This window comes from Lutjanus erythropterus, chromosome 12, assembly GCF_056507025.1.
Source record: "Lutjanus erythropterus isolate fLutEry1 chromosome 12, fLutEry1.hap2, whole genome shotgun sequence".
NCBI classification, from domain to species: domain Eukaryota; kingdom Metazoa; phylum Chordata; class Actinopteri; order Lutjaniformes; family Lutjanidae; genus Lutjanus; species Lutjanus erythropterus.
In genome coordinates, this window is record NC_139328.1 from 22771015 (window position 1) to 22798431 (window position 27417).

Sequence of the window (27417 nt, forward strand, 5' to 3'; positions counted from 1 at the left end):
ATCCCGTGAACGCAGCATTGGAAGTGGGCGTATCCAGTGGCGGTGGGCGGGGCCGGGTCAGACAGGTGTAGAGGCTCAAACCTGCTTCTGCCTGTGCGTGACAAATGAACAGGTTTCTGTTTGGCCAGTAGACGCTTTATTTTTCTTTTCTGTCAGCTGTATGTGTAATTTACACGCGTTGTGTTTACTTTTAGTTTGACTGTTACTCTACTCAGCTGTTTTGTTCAGGTGCTGCATTCAGAGGACTCTTCTTGCGCTCGAAATGAAGTTAAATCAGTTTACAACTTGCAATAAATATTCATCTCTCATTACTGGACAAGAGTGGAGGATTTTTATTTTTTAGGCTGCATCATAAATAAGTTTTGAAAAGGAAACACCTGCTGCACCACCTGCTCCTACAGGTGTTTGTGGACTTTTACCTGCTGACAGCAGGAAGCCTCCTCTCTGATCTTAAAGCAGATACCGATAATGAAAGTTTAATAATAACAGCAGCGAAGAAGGAAGTTTGATTGAGGTTAGCTTTTATTTCTGGACTGAAGATGGAGTTGACCGGTCAAAGATCAACATGTCTGGCGCTGCTTTTACTGGCAGGTGAGTTTTCTGTTACATTCAGTTACATTACAGTTCGTGTTTTATACAAACTCGCTCGTAGTATAAAACAGATTAAAAGTGAACAATATGTGTATTAGCTCCTGGTATTTTCATTAAAAATGAGTTGCAATGTGTCTGATACTAAATAAGCCATTGAGTCAACAGTAACTTTATTTTCCATGTTTAGTGTCACTTATATTCCCATAATATTCCCAGTGGTGTAACCTAACTACATACATTTACTCAAGTGCTGTACGTAAGTACAATTTGACATGCTTGTACTTTACTTGAGTATTTGCATTTTATGTAACTTTGATTTTCTACTCCACTACATCTCAATGGGAAATACTGTACTTTTTACTGTATTGCATTTATTTAACACTTAATTAAACTGAAGATATTTGATTAACTACAGCATTAAAAAGCTCTAAAATATGTATGTTAGTCATAAAAAACTGAATAATATAATATATTATAATAATATACTGTGAGTGGAGCCATTGTGCATAATGAGTACTTTTACTTTTGATGCTTAAAGTATATTTTACTGATGAAACGTATTATGTACTGTTACTTTCATTACATTCTGGATTCTGTACTTTTTCTTGTAATGAATGTTTTGACTGTGGTAGTTCTGCTTTTACTTAAGTAAAGGATCTGAGTATTTCTTCCACCACAGAATATTTCTAGAATTGTGGAAGGACTCGAGCTAAAAAGCAAGCAAGCTGGTACTTTCAATACAGAAGTTGCAAACGAGTGAAAAGGGGAAATATCCAAATAGTATCCTTGTGGGGCTTCATGGTGGCTTACATGTCTGTCTGGAGGTTAACCTCAAATCTGCTTTGATTAAATCTGCAGCAAAGGGGCCCAGAGCAAACCACACATCAGTAGGCATGGGTGTCCAGATACTTTTGGCAATTCCATCTCATTTTTGATGTTTGGTGGCGTTGTTTATCCTGTTTCTGTAGATAAATGAACAGAAATTTTATGATGTATGCACTCTTTGCCAAAAGTATCTGGATGCCCAAGTCTACTGCTACATTAGTTGAGGCTGTATTTCATGCTTTGATGGCGGCCCCTTTGTTTCAGTTAAGGGAAATCAAACTGCAGACATCTATAGTCACACTGTATGACCAGAAGTATGTGGACACACCTGATCTTGATGTTGCACTGCATGTTTGTGTAATTGTTGATGCGTGATGGTGTATTTTCCCTTGTTAAACAACCAGAAATTAAAGATGATAATTCATTTATACAATAAACAATCTTGGGCCAAAGTATCTGGACACCTACAGTGAGCATTTCTGTCTCATGTATATTAATTAATTAATGTACTCAATAAAGAAAGTAATCATTCTGGACACCTGTGTTCCTGATACATGGTTCGATCGAGGCCTCTTAGTTCCAGTGAAGGGAAATCTAAATGCTACAGCATAAGTTGATATTTTGGACAGTAGTGTGCCTCCAACACTGTGGCTGTTGTCTAACAGTTTTTTCCTGTGGGGCTACAGCTATCGATTATTTTCATTATTGAATAATCTTTCGTTAATCGTTTGTTTTTATGATTAATCAGTGTTTAGTCTAAAATGACAAGAACTTGTGAAAAGTGCAGAGACTCTTAATCAATCGATATAATCAATTATTAAATAATTTTAAATAATGATAATTAGAGCCCAACTGATATTATCGGCCTGATATTGGCCTGTCGCAGCTACCTGAGCTTATATTGGTATCTATATATCTGATATGCACCTTTGAAAACTTCTTTTTTCCAAACAGAACATAAGACTGTTTTTATTTGTAAGCTTTAGAGACAGCATTTTATTTATAGTAGATCCTTTTGCTTAATTTAGTTTTAATATATTCATATGTTTGTCTCCGTATGTGTTTCTTTTTATTTATAGTTATTTATAATGATTAATTATACCTGTGAGAGTTTACTGTTTCAGTGCCATGATATCATTTTAGACAATAAGGTTTATTATTAAACTTATATTATATTTAACTCTATTAAATATATTTGTCACAAGTGTTACCTACTTTTATTCATGTTTATGTGTAGCATGTATATATTCTATACGCTCTATAAAGAATATTGTATGATTTATCAATATCAGAATTGTTTTACTCTCTAATACCCGCACTGGCATCGGCCCCAAAAATCTATCATCATTTGGGCCCTAATAATAATTCATTTGATTGATTAATTGATCAACTAATTTTTGCAGCTCTACTTTCTTGTTCTTATAACCTGTGTCAGCTCCTGTGCTAAAATCCAGGACCACAAATTCACTGGTCTGCACCTTTGAGAATCGGAAAAGTTGACTTTGAGGCTGACCATAATCACCCAACATCACAGTCCAACCGACTAAAGCTCTTGTAAACAAATGGCAGGGATGGAAGAGGTGTTCAAATCCTGAAGTACAAATACCACAAGTAAAGAACCACACTTAGTAAAAATCCTGCATTCAAAGCCCTACTTAAGTAAGAGTATATATTAGCTATAGGTCTGCAGCTAATGATTGTTTTGATTGTTGATTAGTTGTTGGGTACATAAAATGTCAGAAAATGGTGAAAAATGACCAAAGCCCAAGAGGACGTCCTCAAATGTCTTGTTTTGTTCAATCAGCAATCAGAGAAGTTTGACTTTTCTTTCTTAAAAAAGTACTCAAATTGATTAATTGATTATTGAAATAGTTGGTCCCTGTCTGTGTTTTACTATTATGTTTATTATGTTTTGGCTTTTTAAAGGATTTATTTGGCTGAACAAGTAGGAGGATTTTATCAACCCATACAGGAACTCTTCATCCTTCAGTTTACATGATCCGTGATTTTCACTGAACAGGAATAGTGTGAAAAAATGTAATCTGAAAAGTAACTATTAACTAAAGCTGTCAACAAATGTCAGACAAATGTAGTGGAGTAAAAAGTACAAGATTTGTCTCTGAGATGTAGTGGAGTAGACTTGTAAATTCAAAAAACATGGAAATGTTTAAGTACAAGTACTTGAGTAAATATACTTAGTTACATTCCACCACTACTGAATGGGAGTGATTCCCGCAGCCACAGCTAAAAATCTGATGCAAAGTCTTCACAGAAGAGAGGAAGCAGCAGATTAATACTCCTGAGTTTCGAACGAGATGTTCGAGAATCACATCTTGGTGTCCACATATTTTGTCCCTGTAGTGTCTCTGTTTGTCCCTGCAGGTGTGGAGGCAGCAGCAGCGTCACAGAATGTGGCTCCGTCACATTCTTACTTTTAGTAAACATGAATCAGAACTTATTGCCCAACCTGCGTCTTCCTGTTTTGGTGACTAATTCTGCTGCCAACCATCTGCTTTTGTTTCCTTCTTTCATTCTTCAGAATAAACTCGGACAGAAATGGATCTCTGTGCTGCTCCAATTAGACGAGCAAATGCAATTATTATTACACTTATTGTTGTTTTAATCTGCAGCCACATGTGTGATAAAGTTAGTCGGATCCTGAGTGAACAGGAAAAGCTTGTACGGCAGCCTCGTGACGCTCAGGTGTTTGTCTAGAGTGTGTGTGGAGTGTTTAAGTCTTTCTTTCACTTGAATAACACTCTCACCTCTGTCTTTACTTCTATTTGCTTTCCTCTATACTCTTGTGTCTCCTCCCTTTCTTTCTCACTTCTACAAGATCTCTTTCTGTCTCTACTGCAAAATTAGGTCACCCACACTGGAGGTCTTTGTTGGCCAAAGTGTAACTGTCTGTCTGTGTGAGGAGGCCTGTTTCCCCTCTTTTTCCTCTCTCTGTGTCACGGTTTCGTCGATGTGTCCTTGCAGCGACTGCGTGGGATTTTTTATCGGTGGGAGTTTGTGTCCCACGTCTGCTGCAGTGTAATCATTAATTGAACTCATAAATCAGTAACCACAGAAGAAAAAGTGTGTTGACCCCACAAATCAAAGGGCAAGTGTTTGAGTTGCTGCTCTCTCACACCCTTCTCACGTTTCGATGTAGACCAGGTATGTGATAAAACTACAATCAGTGTTACTCATCAGTTAGCAGCTTTGATAGTAAAACACCTCTCTGATATGAGGATATTATAGTGTGCTTACGCTGCTTACGCTGCTTTTTGAGTTTATATTGAATTTTCAATTCAGTCTCTTTAGGGGGACAGTTCACCCCAAACTCAAAAAAAACATTTTCATTTTACCTTTAGTGCTATTTATCCATCCCGACTGTTTTGGCGTGAGTTGCAGAATTTGGAAATATCGGCCATTGAGATGTCTGTCTTCTCTTGAATATAATGGAACTAGATGACGCTCAGCTTGTGGTGCTCAGAGTGCCAAAAACACATTTGAAAAACTGAACAGCAGTCTCAAGGTAATCCACAGACCTTGCTGTGAGCACTTCCATGTAGGAACTGTTGTCTTTCTATGACAGAATCTTTCTACTGAACTACACCCACCAACCATGTCAATGCACAGAAGGAGGGGTGCTTCTACTCATGGATGAGAGGCTTGTTGATTACTCAAGCGATTTTTTAAAGAATAACTATCCACATTCTCTGAGCTCAGCTTCTCAAATGCAAATACTTTCTGGTTTCTTTTAGCTTCAATGACAATAAACTGAGTAGTACTACACCCATCAATGGTATCATCGTGCAGAAGGAAGCATGCACCAACACACTGATAAGATCCATGAGTGGATACACGCTTCCTTCTGCACAACGATACAGTTGGTGAGTGTAGTTTGGTAGAAAGAAAGTAGTTCTTACATGAAACAGCTCACAGCAAGGTCTGTGGATTATATGAGTATCTGGGACATGGTTTCTGGAAAGAGACATTGCTGTTGAAGTGTCATCTAGTCCCATTATACTGGAGAGAAAACAGATGTCTCCAAAATTTAGCAATTCACAACTCACCGATCTAGATGGATAAGTAGTGAAAAAGCCAGGCTTGAATTAGCTTAAACTAGAACTCTTGGTTTAAGCTGTTCCACTAACAATTTAGTAAAAACAATTAGTGAACGAATAAATAAATTCTTTACAAATTTGTTACACCCTTTTTTTTCTTAAATTATAAAATTTAAACTTTTAAATAAACAGTGTCAGTCTATGTCAAATAACCTGCTTTCCTTTGAAGACAACAAAAGTTGTAAAACATGATTTTGTCAACTTTTTTTCAAATTAATTCTTCTTTGGAACTAAAGTAAACACGCTCATGCTTGGTCACATATAAAAAGGTCTGAACCTGTGTTTCTCCATGGACAGAAGCACAAAAAGACACTTTGGTGGAGCTGTCTTCTCTCACTTAAATAAGCCAAACTTATCAACATAAGCCAGGCTTTTCCTTCGTCCATGTTGATGGAATACCCTTCAGGTTAGAGGAAACGTGTGTGTTGGTGATTGTTTGTGTGTTTTCCTGTGCTCTCTGTGTCCTGCGCTTCCCCTCAGCTGCTGCAGTGGGTGATTGGCAGCAGGTCTGCTCAATTAGTAATCAGGCCTGGAGTTTAAAAGCAGGGAGACAGCAGCAAGACGGGGCCAGTGGGCTGTTCAGCAGACATCAGGCTTCATGTGTGCAATCTAGTTCTATGGTAGCAGACTAGACTGCATATGGCTAGTGTAGTGCCAAACGCTGGGGTTGTAACACTGATTTTGCAGTGAACCATCCCTTTAAAAATGCTTGTTGTCAGTGTTTCTGTACAGATATTTCTTTCTCTCTATGTACAAGAAAAAGTTGAGTTCCTGCACACTGTTAGCACTGGGTTTATTAAAGATATGTTGTGGTCTTGACCAGTCAAAAGGATCGTTGGATCTTAAATTTTTGAGGCAATTTCCTCAGTCATAACTGATTTAAACTGAAAATTCTTTAAATGAGATGGATGGCATACTGTGTAGGTCAAGATCAATGGAGTGCAAGCAAAGATAGAAAAACAAGGACATAGAAAAAGTTTTATCGTATGAGATATTAAATGGGCAGTGCAAAATAAATTATTTCTCCTCAGAAGTTTGAGTAGGAGGTCAGGTGAGAGACAATTAAGTCTAATATTTCTTTCATCTTAAAAACTAACAAAACATACACAAACTTTTCATCAGTAGACTCCTGACACATCAAAATAATGACAACCGAATCATTTAAGATTAAGGAATTATTGAGTAATTTACCTATTATGATGCAAAATATTAAGTCAATGTGGGGAAAAAAAAAATCTAAAACAGCACCTAAAAATGTCCACTGCCACAGTTGCTCTTTCTGAGCTCTTCTGTTCACAAACAAAGAAACATTTTGTTTTTGAAGAAAGAATTAACTCAGATAAAAGCACTATTGTTCAAACTGTTAGCGCTGTCACCTTGCAGCGTGATGTTCACATTGCCCCCCTCCCTTCTTTGTGCAGTTTGCATGACAACAAACAAGCAGGTTAAGTGAATCGGTGACTGCCCGTAGGTGTGAACGTGTTTGTCTGTCTATATACAAACTTGTCTGGGATATAACCCGCCTATCACCCAGTGTAGTAGGGGATACTGCAGGTCTGTCCTGCGTTCTTTACCAGGATAAAATGAACAGAAAATGGATGAATCAACTATTTTTCAAGAAAGTGAACGAATAAAATATGTAAAAAAAGGACAGTTTGTAACATGACTGGTTGCTTACAGTATGCTGTATACAGTATGTCTACTCTGTCCTGTCTATTTTTTGATAATTGACAGGCAATTAATTATCATGAGTGTTCACATTGTGCATCATTTTTATGTCAATTGACCTTTTTTTACTGACTAATTGTTTATGCACTTCACAGCACTCTCCATGTACGTCTTAAAATCCCACAGCTTTATTTAATGACTTTCTCTCTCCTCAGTGGTGGGTGTGCACTGTGTCTTCGTGGAGCCTCCTCAGCCCGACACCTCCCTGCGCTCTCTGGCAGAGAGTGAGACCAGACTCCCCTGTCGCTACCAGGTGGAGAACGGGGAGAAGGTGGTGCAGGTCACCTGGTTCAAGGAGCTCCCAGGCGGCAGCAAGGAACAGATTATCACAGCCCACTTCACGGATGGACACACAGGTAGACTGCAGGGAGGGGCTCGCAGTGAACGGGTTCTCTAATCCTCTTCATTCATTTTCAGAGCAGTTTCTACAGTTTCTACAGTCGCTGCACTGTGAGGACATGAGGTTCAGTGTAAACATGCTTGCGGTTGCAAATAAACGATCTGAGGCTTTTGTATAGGAATTAAACGTTAGACTTCAGATATTACATCACCCTCAGAACCAATGAATAATATAGTTTTCAACTGAAATAGTTCTGTCACCATGGCTGCAACTAATTACTAATTTCATAATGGATTTATTTGACAGTTATTTTAACAAATAATTGATCATTCATTTAGTCTATAAGATGTAAAAAAAAAAAAAAAAAAAGTGAGGAATGCTCATCAGAATTTCACAGTCCAAAGTCCAAGTCCAAATTGATGTCTTCAGATTGCTTCTTTTGTCCAACCAACAGTCCAGAACTTCAAATACCAGACTGTGCTCTTACATGGCTGTGATTTTGAAGAAAGTCAAGTGCACTAGAAAATGTGCTACTTCTTCATCTTTGACATACCCATGTCAAAGAAATTGACAAATAAAGAAACAAGCATACTAAGTGTAGTGGAAATTCTGAAGAATGGTTCACTCAGACACTGAAGAAGAATTCGGGAGTCCCAGATGACTTACACAGGAGTATTTAATGAAGCTCGATCGAGGAGAATTCAGATTAGCAATACACTCAGAATATTGTGACTGCCAACCCAATTCTGAAGGTTACTTCTCGAGTGAAGGTATTTAACTGTCCCCTGACATTCCCTGGAATTTGACATGCTACCTTGTATGGGCCTGTGTGTGTGTAGATGACCTATGACTGGACCCTTCACGACTGCATTGTCACCCATATAAAGAGAGACTCAGGGAACATTCTAAGAGCTAGTGAGGCAAGTGAGGCAAATTCCACAACACTAAGGATATTTTCTCTCTGTAACAAGTGAAATTGTCTGCTGTGAATGATTAAAAAGGGTTTGACTGGCGGTCAGAGATGCAAGGATTTGGTCTGAAGATTAAAGGTAGAGAGATACTGAGGCCTCCAGCTGATCCAGTGGACTGTTTGTTCTGGGAAACCTCTAGGTGTTACTGTGAAATGTGTGCTTTGCTTAGATGATTTAAACTTGAGGAAAATTAGAAACTTTAAGAGTATTTGTTTGTATTGTCATCAGTAGGAAACAAAATGTTATGACTATAACTTCTGTTCCCTGGGAGGAACAAGGTAAACACATAAAGTATAGGGGCCTGGTTTTCCATACCATTTGTGTTGTACTGATTGAATCGACTGAAAGAAATCTATATTTCAGAAAGATTGAAATTTGAATTTCTCCCCTTTCTAGTTTCATGATGTATTGCTAAAGTTTTTGTGAATTGTATAACACAACAAAATCATTTTGTAGGAGATGGTGAATCAGTTCTGCCCCAGTTGATAATTTTACAGATTAATTTCACTGAGGATGAATTAAGTTCAAGGTGTGTCTTCTATGGATGGGTTAATTTTCTGGTCCATGCTTAAGTTATGTATTTATTGTTTACCATTTAGACAAGACAAACACTTTGTTAGATTCCTTGACAACAAGTTTCAGCATTTATCCAGGCTCATAATGTAAAGTCTCAAGTGTGAAAAGGGGGAAAGATATATGTAAATGAGAGAAAATAAAACTATTAAAATATTATTGCTGCTGTTGTCTCTCTAAATTGGCTACAGCAGATATTGAATATTGCTGTGTCTGAATGTTCTCTGCCAAAATTGGGCTACTTTTTTTTCATATATTTATTTGAAACTGTACCTGGAAACAACTTTCTAAGCTTAGCTCTTGCAAAATTAACCCCGCTCTATGAAAAGTTACACTATATTTCAATTAACAGACTGTTAACATTCAGTGTCTGATATCTGATCATCATTAAAACTAAAGGTCTTTCCAGTTAATTAAATGTAAGTTGAACTTTTTTTGTTCAAACTATTATTCAGAAATAGCTCTGTGGTAAAGGACTTGTGAATGTATATAAATCCGGCAACTGTGTGTGAATCGAAATGAGATCATAGAGTCTAGCACTTGGATTATTTGTCTGTAGGGTGGGGTGGTGACCTCATTAGATAAATGCTGGTTTATGTCTGTTTCTTTTCATAAGGTTAATGCTTTTGACCAAGCATTTCTCAAAGGAAACACAAGTGCCCATATATTTAAAGGGACAGTTCACCCTAGAATCAGATATTTTTCCTCTGGCCTGTAGTGTTATTTGTTCATCTAGATCGTTTAGGTGTGAGTTTCTGAGTTTTGGAGATATCAGCCATCTTTCCAATATTTTGGAACTAAATTGCACCTGGCTTGTGGTGCTCAAAGCATAAAAAAATGTTTCACGTGAACTATTTTCTTTATATCATAGGAAGAATGCATGTTTAATTTTGGGGTGAACTGTCCCTTTGAAGTGTATTTTTTGCTGTTTGAGTTTTGTAAAGGATAATAGCAGCCTTTTTGTCATTTTTTATTTTAGAGTTTGGACGTTACTCAGGCCGTGTGAGGTTCGAGAGCAGCAGCCCCACAGAGGACTCGACTCTGCTCATCCCCAGTACGGACGAGTCAGACGAGGGCAGCTACACCTGCCACATCTCCGCCTTCCCCAATGGAAACTTTGAGAGGCACATCACACTCACCGTCTGGAGTAAGACTCATCCTCCTCCTCCTCCTCCTCCTCTCGCTTTGTCTGTCTTCTCTCCCACACCTTCCTAATCCTGTCAGAGCTGCTGTAATGACGTTTAAACCATAATCATCTTCATTGAAGAAGAAGAAGAAGAAGCGCTGCCGACCAGGGAAACTCAGCAGCTGCCAACGTGGCCACAAACACTCATGGCACATCCAGAGTTTTAGTGGGTGAAAAGCAAAAAGTTTTATAAGTTTATTCCTCATAATGGCTTAAGAGCAAGTGGAAAATACAAAAGGATAGATGGTTTTCTTTGTTGCATAGGGCATGTTAGTGATACAACACTTACATCGTAGCTCAACATTCAAAATAACCAGAAGGAAAGTGTGCAGAACGTTTTACGATAAGATAAACTGGTGCCAACCACAGGCATTGATTCAGTCTGTGATAAGTGTCCAAGTCATGTAAAGCAAGATTTTATTTATGTAAATCATAACTCTGCCCCTCAGGGCTTTTTAAAGCTCTCCTAAAAACCTGAGGAAGAGCGACAGAGGAGGACTGCACAAAAAAACAGAAAAACAGAAATGCAGTTGAAAGAAACAGAATCACAATATTAGTAAAATAGCTATAAATAGCTCGTCAACAATAACTTTTAAAGGAGGAAATAAAGGAGTAATATATTTATTTCACAAAATGACCTTCTCTGACCACACTATGGCTGTAACCTTGATATGTCTATGTCAGGCCAGAATAACTGTTTTTGTTCGCCTGTTTTATATTAATTACAGTTAAATTAATGCAGAATATATGCTGAATGAATACGTGTCTGTTTATCAGTCATAACAAATCATTAATGTTTCAGAAGGAGTAGATGACTAATTTTTGGATGTGCATTTGTTATATATTGCTGCTTTAAAAGTGGTTGTCAGGGGAAACCAGGCATCAGCTGCTAGTAGCCAAAACTGAAAATATTGTTGCCATCTTTTAATCACCTTATATTCTGAATAATTAAGATTACCAGCATATCATCTTAATAATTAAAATGTGGCACATTTTTTTTTAAAAGCAAAGGTCTTTTATACCTTTTGCTTTTAAACAAAGCAAACTAGTAAATTTAGATGTGTCACTTCTCGAGTTGTATGTTATTTGTGCTTTGCAGTAAAATTTTTCGGCCAGCAAGATGTTGCTTCCCAAGACTTTTTGTTCAGGTTCATCTGGTCCTTTGTCAGCTGAATGCATTTGCACATTCATCTGTGTGCCATACCATAACACAGATGCCTGTGTTTTTCATATTAAACCTGCATCTGACCGTGCTGCTGTGCACTTCCACATGCGTGCATGTGACATGTTTAGTAGCAGTGGAAAATAAGACTCCCCCGAAAGCCACCGTGTAATTCAAACCCTTAACAGCAGCTGTGGGAATGTTGCTTTTTTAAATGGATCCTCCCTGAAATGAAACCTTGCAGTGATGCTATCTGTTCTAAACAACTTTATCATTTAGCTGCCAGTCATCAGCAGTGACAGTTATGAGCTTGTCCTAACACGCCACAGATCAGACAACCCAACAGAAATTTACACACCATTGTAACCGGCAACCTCCAGCACCGAATTCTCTCCACACTTTAAACCATAAATATTCATCCATAAAAAGCTACATATATATTTATTGGATTGGATTTGTTCTCTTTTCTCTGTACAGGAGAGTGTAGACTTTCCAATACTAAAAGAGATCTGTCATGCACAGTGATTTCTGTAAGATTTTTATGCATCATGGTTTATTTGGATGGCTTAATTTGCCCATGAGTCGGTGTAATCTCCTATTAGACGGTGAAACTGTTCCTTCATTTGGGCTTTTTCTCACAGCATGCAGGTATTTTCCCTGCAGCAAATCCCTTCCCAGATATCATTTGTCAATCAAACCCAGTGGGCGGTACAGTGATGTCATGTTTGTTGGTGTTTCTGTTTAAAAAGCTTCTACAAGTGATGCCCTTTTCTTTGTGTTTTAATCCATAATGGCTATTTCTACTAATGCTAACTACCTGTGTTGTCTTCATGTCTTAATAATCCACAAAGCAGTGGAAAGTCTTACCAGGTGTTTCCCACTGCGTGTTTACGACAGCGTCATGACTTGTGTGTGAATCACAGTCGAGTTAAACCAGTTGGTGACAGGCAGTAACTAAGCACAAATGTATTTATGTGAAAGTATCATTGCGGTTTTGCAAGACTGTTTTATTCCACGATTATGACGCACTTGATCATTCACTTCCGTATCCTAGATCTGAATTCTCTTTATGGTAAAAGAGACATTTCAGTATTTTTCAACCCTATTTTCCCATATTTTTGTGTCTAAGGGACCGTTGGGGACAACAATTTTTGAAATTGGTTCACTATTGAGCACTACAAGCACTTGTTTTTGCCACTGACAGGCTCAGATTGTTATTCTAAGTGACTGACAACATTTGGACGGGATCACTACAGAGGTGGACCTTGTTGTTAAAGATTACAGCCGATTTATCCGTCTTGCCAAAGCCACCAAACTCCATTTACAGAAAGAGTAATTTTATCATTGACATTGGCGTCTTCATTTAACTCTACAGAACAAAATAAAAAAAACAAACCATCTTCGTTCATCTTTACGCTGCACCATCAATCACCAAGTCTGGTGAAAGAAGAAGGCGGCACACTGGAAAAACCTGCCCTTCTCCTGTTTTTCTGTGACATTTTCTACAGATGTAGACACTGAGACTTAAGTGAGAGGTGTCATGTTGCTGATATGATGTTGATATTACTGTCAACAGATGATTTTTGTGGAGAACTGCATGCGTCATGCAGAGAAAACAGGCAAGACCCAGAATATATAGATGAAGCGTGGCTGCAACTGCATGTGCCGGGCTGCTCACGTGGGCTGTGTGGCTTCCTTAATCTGTAAACATGGGAACAGAGATGCCTTCTTCACAACAAACCCTTTTTATTCTACTTGATCTCTGTGACCCCTTCTTTGATGACCTGGGAACCACTAAATCTCAACGAATGAAGTTTGGACTGATAGAATTGGCCTGTAAAAAAGGATGCTGAAGTATAATTTGGTGTGACGTGAAGTGATTGTGAAGTTTCAAGTGTATCAGGCGTTTCTGTTGTAAGGATAGCTCCTGGACTCCCACTTCTTATTTATTCTTAATTATTTTATTTTGTTTTGTTTTGTTTAACTTATTTTATTGTTTGTTTGTTTTGTCTCCTTTTGTTTTGCTTGGTTGTCTGTATTTTGTGTTGGTTTATTTGGTCTCAGGAAAATCTAGTTTCTCTACCTTGCAAAAAACAAGTTTAATTTAAAAAAGAAAAGTTTGAAAAAGAAAACAAACATGGGCACCAAAATAAAAATGAACAGTTTGCACGGCACTGTTCAGGCAGCCGTGGAGACCTGCCTGTCATATTGCAGCCTGATTCACAGCTGTTTGCTGCAGCGATCACACTCAGTACTGGACCTATTTAAAAACTGTTGTCCCCGTTTGTCACAAAATCATAGGATGCAGGTTGAATTAAAAAAAAAAGTTAAGATTACCCTGTAATGTGTGTGCTTGGAGTTGGTGGGTCCACTGATGCTTCTCACCGTCCATCATGGATGGCTCAGTAAGATCCTGTTTGTTTTCTTGATAATGGTCTTTTCTTCACTACAGCATGTATTTAAGGTCTTTTTTATAACAATATTCTGATGCGAATCTTCCAGTAACAAGGTCTGGAAGAGTCTGTTGCTCAAACTTGTCTCTGACATACAATGAGAGTCCCTTCACACTTCAATGGATGTAATTTGTCTGTCAAGACAAATTAGCTATAGGAAGCATTAATTAATTAATTATCTGAATGTATTACCAATCCATGCGGTAATTGTAGGGAGTGTGATTAGTTCCAAATAATAGATACTAATGTTTTTATTATGTTTTTCACAGGTACACAAATAACACAGTTCTAAGAGAGCGAAATAATACAGAATCTGAAAACTGATAAAAACACAATATATATCAAAGTGTAGAATTTAACGAATTTTCATTTTGTATTTCAAGAAGATGAAAACAGACATTGAAATGGTTTGTTGATTTTTAACATACTCTGCTTTCTGAGGTGTGTTTTGATTTGTTAGTGGTGTCTCTATGTCTCTATGTATGTAAAAAATATATAATAATGACCATCATTTATGACTAAATAAAATCAGACATAAAAAGAACAAAGTTAAAACTGAATAAAATATATAATATATATAATACTGCACAGAAATATCATAAAAAGAGACATATTAGACCTAGGAAAATAAAAAACAATTTTTTCCTTTTTGAAAACTAAGATGTCACTGATTCTTCTCTGATCTGTGTCTCTCCTTCTTCCATCAGTTTTACCCATCTCCTCCCTGGAGCCGGTGCTCATGGTGGAGGGCGAGTCGTTCCGTGTGGCCGCCTCCTGTCGAGCGGTGGGCCGCCCTCCTCCCCGTCTCTCCTGGGATACAGACCTGTCGGGCCAGTCCCAGAACCGAACCAAGGGCGGGTCTGTGTCCAGCCATTACTCCCTGCACCCGCTGCGCAGCATGAACGGGAAGAAACTGGACTGTTTGGTGTGGCATCCCGCCCTGGAGCAGCCGCGCAGAATCTCAAATAGATTGGTGGTTCAGTGTGAGTACAGCTGAGAATCATGCTGAGTTTAAGAGACCATTGATGGAGTTTTAATTATCATTTTATACACTCTTCAAAGTAGAGCTTGTCTTAGTCAGTGTTAGAAATCAGAGTTACAATGTATTATCTGTTGACTTTTCATAAAGTAGATTTTATTTATAAATTTTCAGTTTTGTAAGAAAGTGAAACGACTACAAAAGATTCACCCGCCCCATAATCTCAGTGATAAACAGAGACAAACAAATAAACAAACAAACAAAAGAAAACCTTTTCTCAGAGGATATAAAACGGTACAATTAGCAAAACAATCAGACCAGACAGCCAGGTGTCTACAATATGTTCCCTTGACCAAGAGAGATAAATATATACAGTACAGTATACAGAATACAAACAAATATACACAAATACTTACGTCATTCTTGATAGATAAGACAAAAATGGTTGCCACAGTTTCTCAAAAGTTGCAGAGTTGAGAGAAACATTGTCTGTATGTAACAAGTTTGTGATTTCTGCAAGTCAGGTCTTAAAATAAAGCATATTGTTATTTTTCCAAAGGGCAAAATATTCCTTATTTTGATAGCCAAGCCATATTTTATTGTCTTTTGTTGCAAGTGGAATAGAGCTAATAGATACCGATAACAATACATCAACACAGTTTGCAGCCCAATGTTAGTGTTGGAAGTTAAGCAGACCGAGGCGTCCCAAGGGTGTGGACTTTTATCTCAAGACTTCAATAACAAAGGCTTTATTCACAGCAGACATGTTTTGATTCCATGCTACTTACCTACTACCTTATGTACTTGTTTGAAGTTGTAAGCAATCAATATACTTGTTTACTACATTTTGTGCTAAGAGGAAATATGTAGTACGCCTGCAAATCGACAACAATCAAACTGTCTTTTGAATGTAAATGAAATGTGACAGAAGAGAAAGCGAAATGCTTCTCTGAGTTGTCGTGACACAATCCACAGTTTGTTTTGATGCTTTTGCAGCTTTGACAAACTCCTCTGGATGCATTCTGACCTTTTTGAGTATACTGAATCATCAGTTTTTCAATGCCTGTGGGCCACTGGTGGCCCTCGGAAACATTTTTTTGCAGCCTGTAAACATGAAATGCATCCATTATATTTTAATTCTCATCCATTTCTATCAATCTTTTTCAACAGCCTACATTTAATGCACTACTTGGCTGCTGCCTCATCTTGTGATAATAACTTAATCAGCCTTTCTACATCCCAAGTCCATACTACATATTAATTGTACAGTACACAGGATATATGAGTAATTTTACTACCCTCCACAATTTATTTTTATTTTTTGCAGCTGTGCAATTTACTTCCATTCCTTTGTGCATGGTATTTTGGGACAGAAATAAGCCTACACAGACTGGCTGTTTGAGTAATTTGTTTTCTTAATTTTGTCACTTTTCCAGTGTTAACGTACTGCATGGTTTAAATCCATTTAAAATTATCATTTAGTATGGAACTAGGACGCATTTAACTGTATGCTCAGTTCAACCCTCTCCACTGGGCTATGTGCCAACTCTTTTAGCTCCTCCCACTAACAGCTAATTCAACCAATGACTTTCTTTCCTTCTAGTTTCCCTGCAGCAGATATTTGTAGAGCTTAACCTTCCTGCTGAGAAAATAAATGGGTGACATTAGGCTAATCATTAGACAATATTGGCAGGTTGGGTCCCATACTGGGAAAGTGTTTGAGTAATGCTGCGTCCTCCAGTGTCACTGCTGGTGCAGGGACAGAAAAGACCCCTAAACTTCAGCTTTCTCAGGGGGAAACAGTCGTTCTTTGTTCAGTGTAGACAGCTCAATGATGTCCAGAGTCGTGGACTCGAATCAGACATAAGTCATGAATTGATTACTATAGCCTTGACTTGACAAAAATCACCCTTTGATTGAAACAGAAATTACTTCTGACTTTAACCTTTTAACTTGGATGGCTTGATATTCTCCCCAAGCCCAAAGATTGAAAAAAATACCTAAAAAAATAATTATACAGGAAATCTACTTTTTTGTTTGTTTTTACAAAAACAAAAACAAAAATATAGTTTGATACAGTTGTTTACAGTTCTACTAGACCAGACAAAACAGTTTTTAACATCTGTCTTAATGTCTTCGATGACCTGTACACACATATCAAACCTCATACACAAGAGTAAATATACATCACTCTGGAACTGCAGAAAACAGAAACCAATGGGGTCCATATTGCAGACAATTTGTGTATTTTCCAGCTTTTGCATTTTAAAACAGCTTAAATCTAATGAACATGAGAAGGGGGGTGCAGAGGATTTCCATCAAACCAAAATTAAATGTCTTGCCAAGAAAGTGACAAAGGCAGTTACATCCTTTTTTTTTCATTTTCAGTCAGTTGTGATGTGGGTGAGGAGATAATTCAGTAAAATGGTCTGGTTCTTGCAGAATTTGAATCACTCTGACAGGAGGAGGAAAAGATGCTGACCAGATCAGCAGACAGTCATCAGTTATCCTCACCTCAGAGTGTCACATTATTCAGATGTAAAGACTCTGCTATTGTCAGCAATAATTACATATTACACATGACAAAATCCAAATTTTTGATTTCACATATTTATCATGCTGCAATTTGTAGACAAGGTTGATTTTCATAACATAGAAATCAGACATAAATATCATATTTGCACTGGATAAAAGCTCATGTATCATACTGTGTTTAGTCATTAGTCACATGAGGCTACTCATTTTTACCATTTTTCACAAAATAACAAGTGGAAATACAGGTTACTATGAAAAACGTGTGTGCTTATTGACCAAAGAGACTAAAGTAAAAAATTAATTCTAAAAAAGATATTTCAATGCACTTTTAGGGAGAAATGATGAGAAATGGAACAGAGCTGAAATACCGAATTACTTAACTAATTTATCTTCGGTTAAGTAAAGACAAAAACGGCTTCAGCTGGTGAGTTTATAGTGTGAATAGCATTGAAATGATCCATCTCTGCTGATAACAGATAACAACTCTAACATAGAGTATATGGGGGGGGATAGTTTGTGTCACTGCATGCTCATGTCTGTGTTTCTGTGTCAGACCCCCCAGACGCCACCATCACTGCTGCTACAGATGACTGGTTCGTGGGTTTGGAGAACGCTGAGCTGGTGTGCAGCAGTAGAGGATACCCCGAACCTCAGAACGTCACCTGGACAAGGTACCGTCATCAGCCTGTCTGCCTGCTTCTCATACACATATACAGTTTAACTCTGGCTGAATGCCAGCAGGAATCTAACAATTACATGTTAATTCACCCAGTGTAATACTATCTGCATTGCTAAACTGCTCTTTACATGGCACTGGAATGCATCCCAAAACATATATAAGCCGCTGTGAACATGCACTACACACCCGTGAACAACAAAGAAGTGTGCATCAATCTAAAGGGGGAGGGTGGCTTTCTCTCCTCCAATTCATCACAGAATAAAAGCTGTGGTGTCGCGTTGCTCAATTCAGAGGTAGAAAAAGAGAGAAGGAGATATTTTCACACAAGGGAGGGAGTGAGCGACACAAGGAAGAGCAGGAGACACATGCTAAGCGCTTAATCATAGTGCCATGCTTTAAATATCACTGTAATGCCTGGTAAAACACAGGGTCTGTGCTTTAATTAGAGACACTGTACCAGCCATTACAGCTTTGACTGAACACACAATGATCGAATGTTGTGTGCTGTGTGAAAAATATTTCAGCCATGAGACAATGTTGAAATATTAGGATTATTCTGGATTAAATCTTTTCAGCGCCACAGACCCTTCGGCATGCTCATCAGTACAAACTGTGTGTGACTGATTGGACGAGCGTTGTTCAAACCTGGAGGTGCCTTAAAAGTGGAAACAGACGACTTATTTTGCGTTAACTTATCATTATGAACTAAATGTTGATTGCAAAGCGTAATGGCTACAGAATAATGACACCATCCCTGTTTAGATCGGTCCCCTACAAACCATGCTTTCATTATGTAAATCTGTCTGCTTCCAGGCAGGATTTTTCCCGGGAAAATTATGTCTTCATTACAGACTAAATTAACGGACAAATTTTGCTTGTTTGTGCAAAACTATAGAATAACGTTACTCAAACTATGTTATCACTATGTAATGTAGGGCTCTCCCATGGCAGTCAACGATTCGAATCATTAATCAGAGGCCCTGTATTCAGCTGAGATTCTTTCAATCAGGTGTTTGTTTGTTTTTTCCTTTGTCAGTCAGTGTGCATTACAGTTAGAGAATAAAACAGATAGAAGCTTACAAAAATGCACGAGGAGAACATTTCAAAGACGAATCAAAAGGAATCAAATATATTTTATATTAGCTTGTATGCTTATTAAAAGGGTGAACGGACTGGTTGGTAAACAAATTTCAGCTTGTATTCTTTATCTTCTTCACTGTACACAGAGCAGTGTAACAGCATGACGGGCTATAAACTCTACAAATGGAGTCTGAAAGTCACCACAAACCACAAAACTAACACATAGTATGATCAAAGCAGAGAAGAGTGATAGAAACGCAGAGCAGCGTGACTCCCTGTTAGTCAGCTCATCCAGGTACATCTGTGGAGCACACAGAGCAGCTCATGCTTACTTGCTTACATTTGCTTGTTGTTTGTGGTTGTTGTTACCATTGACAGAATAAGATAAGTTTTGTTTAAACAGAAACAGCTGATTAAATGATTACGGTATCTGATTAAATAAACTCAGCAGACTCCTTTTACACAATCATCAGCTTCATTCAAACTTAACAGAAGCTAATGACAAAGAAAGGCATTAATACGTGAGTCTGGTGAAACGTACTCATGTAGGCATATATAAGAATTTAGTGTGCTGCACTGCACTGGAAAAAAAAGGTCAAATCCTTAAATATTCATGTAGGATGGCCAAAACTGATTTGACTAAAGAAAATCATAGTCTGCAGCCCCGATGTAATGCACATCATTACAATGTACCTCTTCAGTGACCGTGCTTCTTTGTTGTCTCTCATTTCCAAAGTGGTTTCGATTATTTCTCCGCAGAGCCAGTCTCTGAGGAATTGAGAAGCGACTGGATGTTGTGTGTAGGCTGACCCTTATCTTGTAACATCTCTATTCGCTGCACTCTGATTAATTTAGTTGCACACAGACAACAGTTAAGTAGTTTTCCAGTCCCAGTCTAATTCTGCATAATTTCTGACATTGTGATGACTCACAATCTTCCCTGTTTGGTGTAGGGCAGCAGAGATGGGGACAAGTTAACTTGCATGTGACCTAAGTGTGCACAATTTCATTGACATCAGACATAGTCTTGTGTTGGCAGCCTTACATGCTTTCTGGATAAAAGACAGATTTTAGAAAAGCATCTCTCCTGCAGTGTTTTTACTTTTGAAAACTAGAGGAGCCAAAATGAGGTGGTCTCATTATGTGGTAAAAGGGATGAAAATGCTGTGCAGTCCTATATGAAGTGGGAGACCTGGTCACACTGGTTGTGTACAGGTGTTGTCTTTATGACTGCAGCACAGTAATACCACTTGGAAATGCTTTTGGTAGAGTTGAGAAGTTGTCCATTTCCATTTTAAATGTTAACTGTGTGAGAGATTGCAATGGCATAAATGGAATATAATATTCAGTATTTTATTAGCGTATAATCACCCGAAAAGTAGTGTAGTGATGTAGTCATGTTTGTTTAAGTACAAGAGTGCACTGCTGTGGATTAAAGTGTGGCTCGTTTCAGGTAATTTTTTTTGACAATAGTGAACTATAACTGAGCAGATGATCAAATGTTAGACTTACTTTATGAATAGTTTAATTATGTTGAGAATGTTAGTGACAGTCCACATGAGCATTCTGTCACTTGCTGCTGCAGCTGCAAGTTTGCGTCACACTTTTGTCATCAATATAGAAAACAACTGGAAGAAGATGCCTCGCACTGTAAAAACTGGACTCTGCCTGATTTTTTTATTTTGTATGTTGAGAATAAAGTCAAGATTGTACTTAATTCTCGACATTTTGACTTTATTCTATACATTTCTACTTTATTCTAGACGTTTTGAGATACAGAATAAAAAACTATCTTTCTGTTCTTATTTTTTCCCTTATGCCTAGCCCTGATACTGATCCATGTTTTGTTAAGTGCACTGATATTATTAATATTAGAATGAATGAATTTAGAATGAAGGTAAATGTTTAGCAACCTACCAGGTGAAATTCCAGTGTTGTTGCCAGCATGTTATTTTAAATGTCACCAGTATGTTGTCCCAACATTTCCACCACTTTTTGGAAATGCTGTGACATTTTAGCAAAATTGCAGCAATGCCATTATATAAAGTACAGGAAATTACATGCAGAGGACATTTAACAGATGTTGCAAAAATACCATAGAATACTAGTTATGTTGTAAGGTTTCAACAACGTAGCAGCAACATAACTAATGGTAATATTGTTATTGTAATACTGCAGTAATGTCATTGCAATGTCACAAATGATACATCACAATTGCAGCACAGCAGGGAAATACTATATTTGTAGGGATGCCACTCTCATGCAGCTGTTTAGCTTAGCTTAGCGTAAGGACTGGAAACAGTAGGAAGCAGCTAGCATGGCTCTAGCTCTAAAGGTGACAAAATATACCTATTTGCATTTCATTGCGTTTATGAGAATCGTTTTGGCTGCTAAAGTCGGATTACTCCCCTTATCTCAACCATCTACTCTGTGTCAGATGCAATCTCCACCTGTGACTCTATTATAAAGGGCTGGTTAGAGGAGCTAGGTGGGGTTTTGAGAACAGAAACCTGAGCTGACTTCAGTTTGGGGGGTGAAGCAGCAGTTTAAATAGCTGCTGCAGCCCAGCACAGTGAAACCAGGGGCAACATGACCCCTCTCTGAGGACCTGATCAGAAACTGGCTCTCCATTATGTGGCCTGTGATGGCTTCAGCTGCACTGACTGGATGTGCTTAAATCTCTCAAACCTAGTATTTATTTGGTCTTTTCAGATCAATGGGCGCCAGTTGTAAGCCCAGCAGGTTTTGGTTCAGGTGCATGCAAATTGGTGGTTACACTCTGCAGTGAACCTGATCCTTTTATAGTGTTTGTTCAGCCTAATCGCATCTGTAATGCAAACCAGTTGCTGCATTTCTGTTGTTTCGGCTCAGATTTCATTTGACATTTATGATTGATCTGGAATGCAAGTTTGCACTTTGTTTCATTTCTTAGTCACCAGAATGTGTCACAGCTGTTGTTTCAAGGAATGTTGTGTGTCTGTTCATGGGTTCATCTCTGTGATACAGCAGTATCAGTAAATGGTGACACTTTTCTCTAATTAATCACAGGAGAGGAGGAGCTTTGCCAGACGGGGTGTCTGTGGTTGGAGGAACGCTTGTTTTTGGACGGCCCCTTCGCAGGAATGACAGTGGGGTCTATGAGTGTGGGGTCAAGAACAACGTGGGAGCAGAAAAAACAGAGTACTCGTTGACAGTAACAGGTAAGTGCAAAGAATTTAAGCTCTCTAAAGGTTAAACTCACACAAAAGGATTAAAAGAGATAAATTGTCCTGCAGAGATGGGAAATAACAAAGAACAAATACTCCGTTACTGTATTAAAGTAGTGTTTTCAGGTATCTGCATGAACTTTACTTGAGTATTTATTTTTCTGACAACTTTCTATCTTTACCCCCTACATTTTAACATGAATATCTGTTGAGATGTACCCGTTCACTTTTTTCCCCAATATCAGAATTTGAAAATCTGCTAAAACCAATACTATGCTAATACCACGGCTATTTTTTCTTGACTTGAAAATACACTTTTTAAACAATGTTAGTGATTGTAATGTGTCTGTTTAGAGATAAACTGAGAAATGATTAATCCCTAATGTCCCTATACTAGGTCCCAACAGCACTCAAGTTTATTTATGCATTTTTTTTTAATCTAATTTGCGCTAGCCATCCCCATATGAATTAAAATCTATTCACTAAACTTGGATTTACTAAACTGAGATTAGTTTTAAATAGTGCAACGGCGTTTTGCTTAAATTTAAATCTAGATTTTCTATTTTTAAACCTAGTTTTACACTGATTAGAACTAATAATCTTTCTTGGACCAACCCAGTCTGTAAGTCTATATTTATAACTGCTGTCCTGCTACTGTGTGCTTTGTGTAGAAGCAGGAAATGAGAGGATGGAGACTTGGGATCATGAGACAAGTTGAGTTTAAACCAGAAACGAAACACTGAGCAAATTCTTGTTTTTGATTTGGAGTAATTGTACAAACTTGCTGCCCCCTTGTGCTGGACAGAAGGCATGGACATATTTTATGGAACTCAATCAGGATCAAAATTGCTGCATGAAACATGTCATCATGGTTTCGTTGTGGTGTGAATGTGGGGCAGTTTCATTAGATGTCTTTCTCATCTTCCTTCCAGAAACATCTCAACGCACGGGCAATTCCCCCATTGACAACCAGCTGCTAATAATTATTGGTGCTTCAGCCGGAGCTTTGGTCATGATCCTGGTCATTGTCGTCCTGCTGGTCAACCGCCACCATCGACACAGAAACAAGAAGCTTGAGATGGAGCTCAGCGAAAAAACGTAAGATTTAGTGAGAAACTGGACAAAACTTTTGGTTTTATTTGCTGCCTCAGCTGTGATGAAAGCTTGATTGTGAATGTTGTAATGTTTAAATTTTTTCAGACACTGTTGTTCAGAAAATCCTCCAAATGTGCTGTCTTTTTTTTTTTTAACCCAGGGAGGAAATTAACAGCCTCTCCAGACAAGCCTCCTTCAGGAGACTGAACTCTGTCAGCACAGACCCCAGAGTGCAGGTACAAACACACACACACATACATGCACGCACACAAACACACACACACACACACACACACACACACACACACACACACACACACACACACACACACACACACACACACTCTGTTCTCTGCTGAGAACAATAACCTGCAGGGCTGAGAGAAACCAGGTTGACACACCCGCCCCGGCCGGGTGTAGCCGGGGTGGAGCCGTTAGCGAGTCAGCAGCCATGTCTGCTGTGGAGGCCGATGATTACAGGCTGCTGCAGCTTCAAACAAACAGCATGCAGTGTGCATAGACACTTATTATTAATGTCATTCTGTGTGGTTCATTTTATTTATCTTTTGTGTTCTTGTTCTTTAACTTAATTTCACTTTCTTTATTTTTTCCAGCCTGAAGATTACGCCCTGCTCAGAGTAGACAGCAGACTGAAAAACAGCCAGATGTCTCTGGTGAGTTCCTCACTGGGGACAGACCTCCCAGGGAAGAAAAATTAAAAGAGTTTGATTGATTTGGTTACAATAAAGGAGCATGAGTGCTCTGACGTTAGCAAGACAATCATGATTCAGGTTAGTATAAAAAGGACAGACGTTTGAGTCAGCCTTACAATAAATGGATTAATCTGAAAAATAATCAAGATATTATTCAATCAATAATTCAGACATAATGAGTTAGTAGCATACTACCATGAAATCTAATTCAGAAAGAGAAATCACTTCAGTCTGGTTTGGGACAAGTTTCTCATTGAAAACAACCAAAGTAATTCACTAGTCTGGATTTCAATTGTGACGTTAAGTCCCATTAAAAGACAGACGTCTGGTTCAGGGGCTTTTACACCCTGACAGTTATAAACAACTGGGATAAGTGCTAAATATTCCTACTCAAAATTAAAATGGTCAAATGTATCCCAGAAAAGTGGTATCAGTCACCAGCTTTCTTTTATCACCAGCTTTGTTCCCTTCATTAACACAAATTATTTCATACTAGAAACAAAGAATTACAGTCACTCAATTTGCATAATTGTTGTTTAGAAGAAAACAAACCGTTGTTATCTGTGTTGTGACTTTGGATTGGTGTTTGGGTCTCCTCCCCGCCTGCAGGAACGACACAACTACAAAGGCAGCCAATCAACCCTGGGTGGGAAGTGGGGGCCTCCGAGTGGGGTGGAGGTGGACGAGCTGGGACGTCCCGTTGTCTGGCATGACGGCAGAGAGAGCCTGAGAGGAGGGGAGACAGGGGAGAGGGAGTTGGAGGAGCGCAGGAAGAGGGTGGAGTCGTACCTGAAGAGCAGCAACATGTCACTGGTATGTGACGTGCATCTGAGAGATTAGGCTGAAATGCACTGAGTTTCGTTTGTAATGTGTCATACGGTATCGTTTATTTACCGCTGAGTTTGTCACTGTCAGATGCCGTCATGGAGACAGAGCAAAGGACAGCAAACAAAAACTAGAAACAGTGACTGATGGACTCTGAGGGGGTCAGGGTGGGGCAAATTTAAATTTATATCTGCAGTACACCTTTTGTAAATCATTTAATCATTTAACCATTTAACACCAGAATCACAAAATAAGACAAACAAACAGATGGTCTCATGTACTGGCAGTTTCCCATGTGAAAAGGCTGTCTGATAGCAAGGTAAAGCGGTGAAAATATAAATATAGGGTAACTGATATGTTTTGCTGCTGAACCTGTCCACAGTAGTACATCGCTGAGCTTCCCACACCAGTGCTACTCTCTGCCTCTTCAAACTGGAGACATGCCATCTGCCATCTACTGTAATAACTCATACAACCTTCAAAAAATCTAAACTATTCCTTTAAAGAAGGTGTTATATGTCATATACACACTCCATGAGGGGTTGATTGCTGTTTGAAACGGTATTGTGTTTTTATATTCGTCTCTTCTTCAGTTGTTACCCTGAATTCATTGATGTTCACTTCCACTAAACAGAAGCACTCATTTAATACTTCATAGGTTGTTGCAAAATGTTGTATTAAGTTAGAGAATGTAGTATTTAACTAAAAACTATTTCAGTTTTTCTGAATCATGGCCCTATTAAGTCAGAGGACATGATTGCAAGTGTAAAATAATTGCCCTCGTCTACATCTAACCCTCTGTTTAATCTGTTTTTATCATAAAAGTATTAATCTTATTTTTCACTCCGTCCACCAGGACTCAGGTTTGCCCTCCTCCCTGGTTCCTGTGAAGGCCCAACAGGACGATGGTATTGGGCCCAAAGACCCAGACCCGGGCCACCTCAGGGAGGGAGGCTTCCCACACGAGGATGATGAGGACAGCAGCTCCTACCAGATCTCCGAGGCGCTTAACAATCACTTCTACTACAGTAATGGGGTCCTCAGGCCCAGACCACACTCCAACGCCATTCTGCTGCACCCCAGAGGACAGATCATCTAAACTACAGACTCCTGAGGGGACAGAAAGCCAGTCTGCCCTCCTCCATCGAAAATGACCTCATTCTTTGTCATGGGTTCTTTGTTTGGTACACATTGACTGTAGTGGGTAATTAGCCCCAGGAACTATCCAGACTTTGATTATTTTTTGTCTCTGGCTTGTGAGTTTCTGATTCTTTTTCTATCCTAACCCTATAAATAATAGGGATGTTTTAAATTATTTTCGGGGGCATTTTAAGCCTGTATTAGACAGCCGACAGAGGAGAGACAACAGGAAATGAGGTAAGAGAGAAAGATGGTGAATGTCAGGCAGCAAAGGTCCCCCAGCCAGACATGAACCAGGGATGTTGTGGTTCAAGGCCACCAGGATGTCCTATAGTTGGGGTCCTAATTATTTTGAAGATCCACTAATGGAGAGTTCGATGGCCACAAAGCACGACCACCATCTTTCTCTCATTCAGTAACATGCAAGGAAAAGAGTTTCCTGTTACACAATGTTTACTGTTTTATCTGCAGTGCTAAAATCATGCATCCACTGCTTTGGTGATTTACAGCTGGACACTTTAAAATTTACAAAAGGGGAGTCCAAATAAATCCTGTCAAATTAGGGTTATTCACATCATAAACATTCAAGGGGGAAGATATGGACAAAGGCAGATTTTTAAGTTCCAATGCGCGCTCAAATTAAAGGGATAGTTCTGATTTTTTTGAAGTGGGGATTGTATGAGGAGCACCAAATGTATTTCCTCCTAAGCAAATGGCCACCTAAAAAAGGACCACCTTAAAAAAGAAAATCAGTCAGTTTCATTGTATGCTCTATTTGTAATATTTTTTTTCCACTTTGCCCTCAGGCAACTTTTTCCAACAGGAAATCACTGTGATATAAGTCAAAGATCAGTCCCCAAAGCCACTAGATTCCAAAAGCAAAATCAGTCATCTTACCTGGCAGAACATGGGAGATACTCATCTACTGCTGCCTCAATTATTAGTTTGTTTGTTATTGTGTAACTTCAGTTAACACCTTAGTCTCACAACAACACAAACTAATTAACAGTTGTGGTCAACCAGCAGCTCCTGTGTTCTGCAAGGTAAAATTAATGATTTTGCCAATGTACTCTGGTTGAGTAACAGTGGCTGATACAACAGTGGTTTCCCAATGGAAAAGTTTGGTGAAAATATTATAAATGTAGCATACACTTAAGGTGATATTCATTTTTAGGTGGTTCTTTTTTACGTGGCTAAGAAGCTTTTTGTTGCTGACTCTGT

At 38.6% G+C, this 27417-nt stretch overlaps 1 protein-coding gene across 1 annotated transcript; it reads left to right on the forward strand.

The window, feature by feature from the left end:
• Positions 1 to 96: 96 nt before the first annotated feature.
• Positions 97 to 26745, forward strand: nectin4b (nectin cell adhesion molecule 4b). Its single transcript, XM_084732702.1, has 11 exons — positions 97 to 591; positions 7415 to 7615; positions 10123 to 10290; positions 14652 to 14927; positions 18012 to 18129; positions 22266 to 22417; positions 23356 to 23521; positions 23679 to 23754; positions 24133 to 24192; positions 24841 to 25044; positions 25913 to 26745. Exons 1-11 carry the CDS (start codon positions 540 to 542, stop codon positions 26153 to 26155), a joined length of 1716 nt encoding a protein of 571 aa, XP_084588828.1. The 5' UTR covers positions 97 to 539; the 3' UTR covers positions 26156 to 26745.
• Positions 26746 to 27417: the final 672 nt, after the last annotated feature.

Coding starts and splice junctions, on each gene's coding strand:
- nectin4b (XM_084732702.1), top strand. CDS start 540: ATGGAGTTGACCGGTCAAAGATCAACATGTCTGGCGCTGCTTTTACTG. Junction 18,130..22,265: donor CAGAACGTCACCTGGACAAG/GTACCGTCATCA, acceptor AATTAATCACAG/GAGAGGAGGAGCTTTGCCAG. Junction 23,522..23,678: donor ATGGAGCTCAGCGAAAAAAC/GTAAGATTTAGT, acceptor TTTTTAACCCAG/GGAGGAAATTAACAGCCTCT.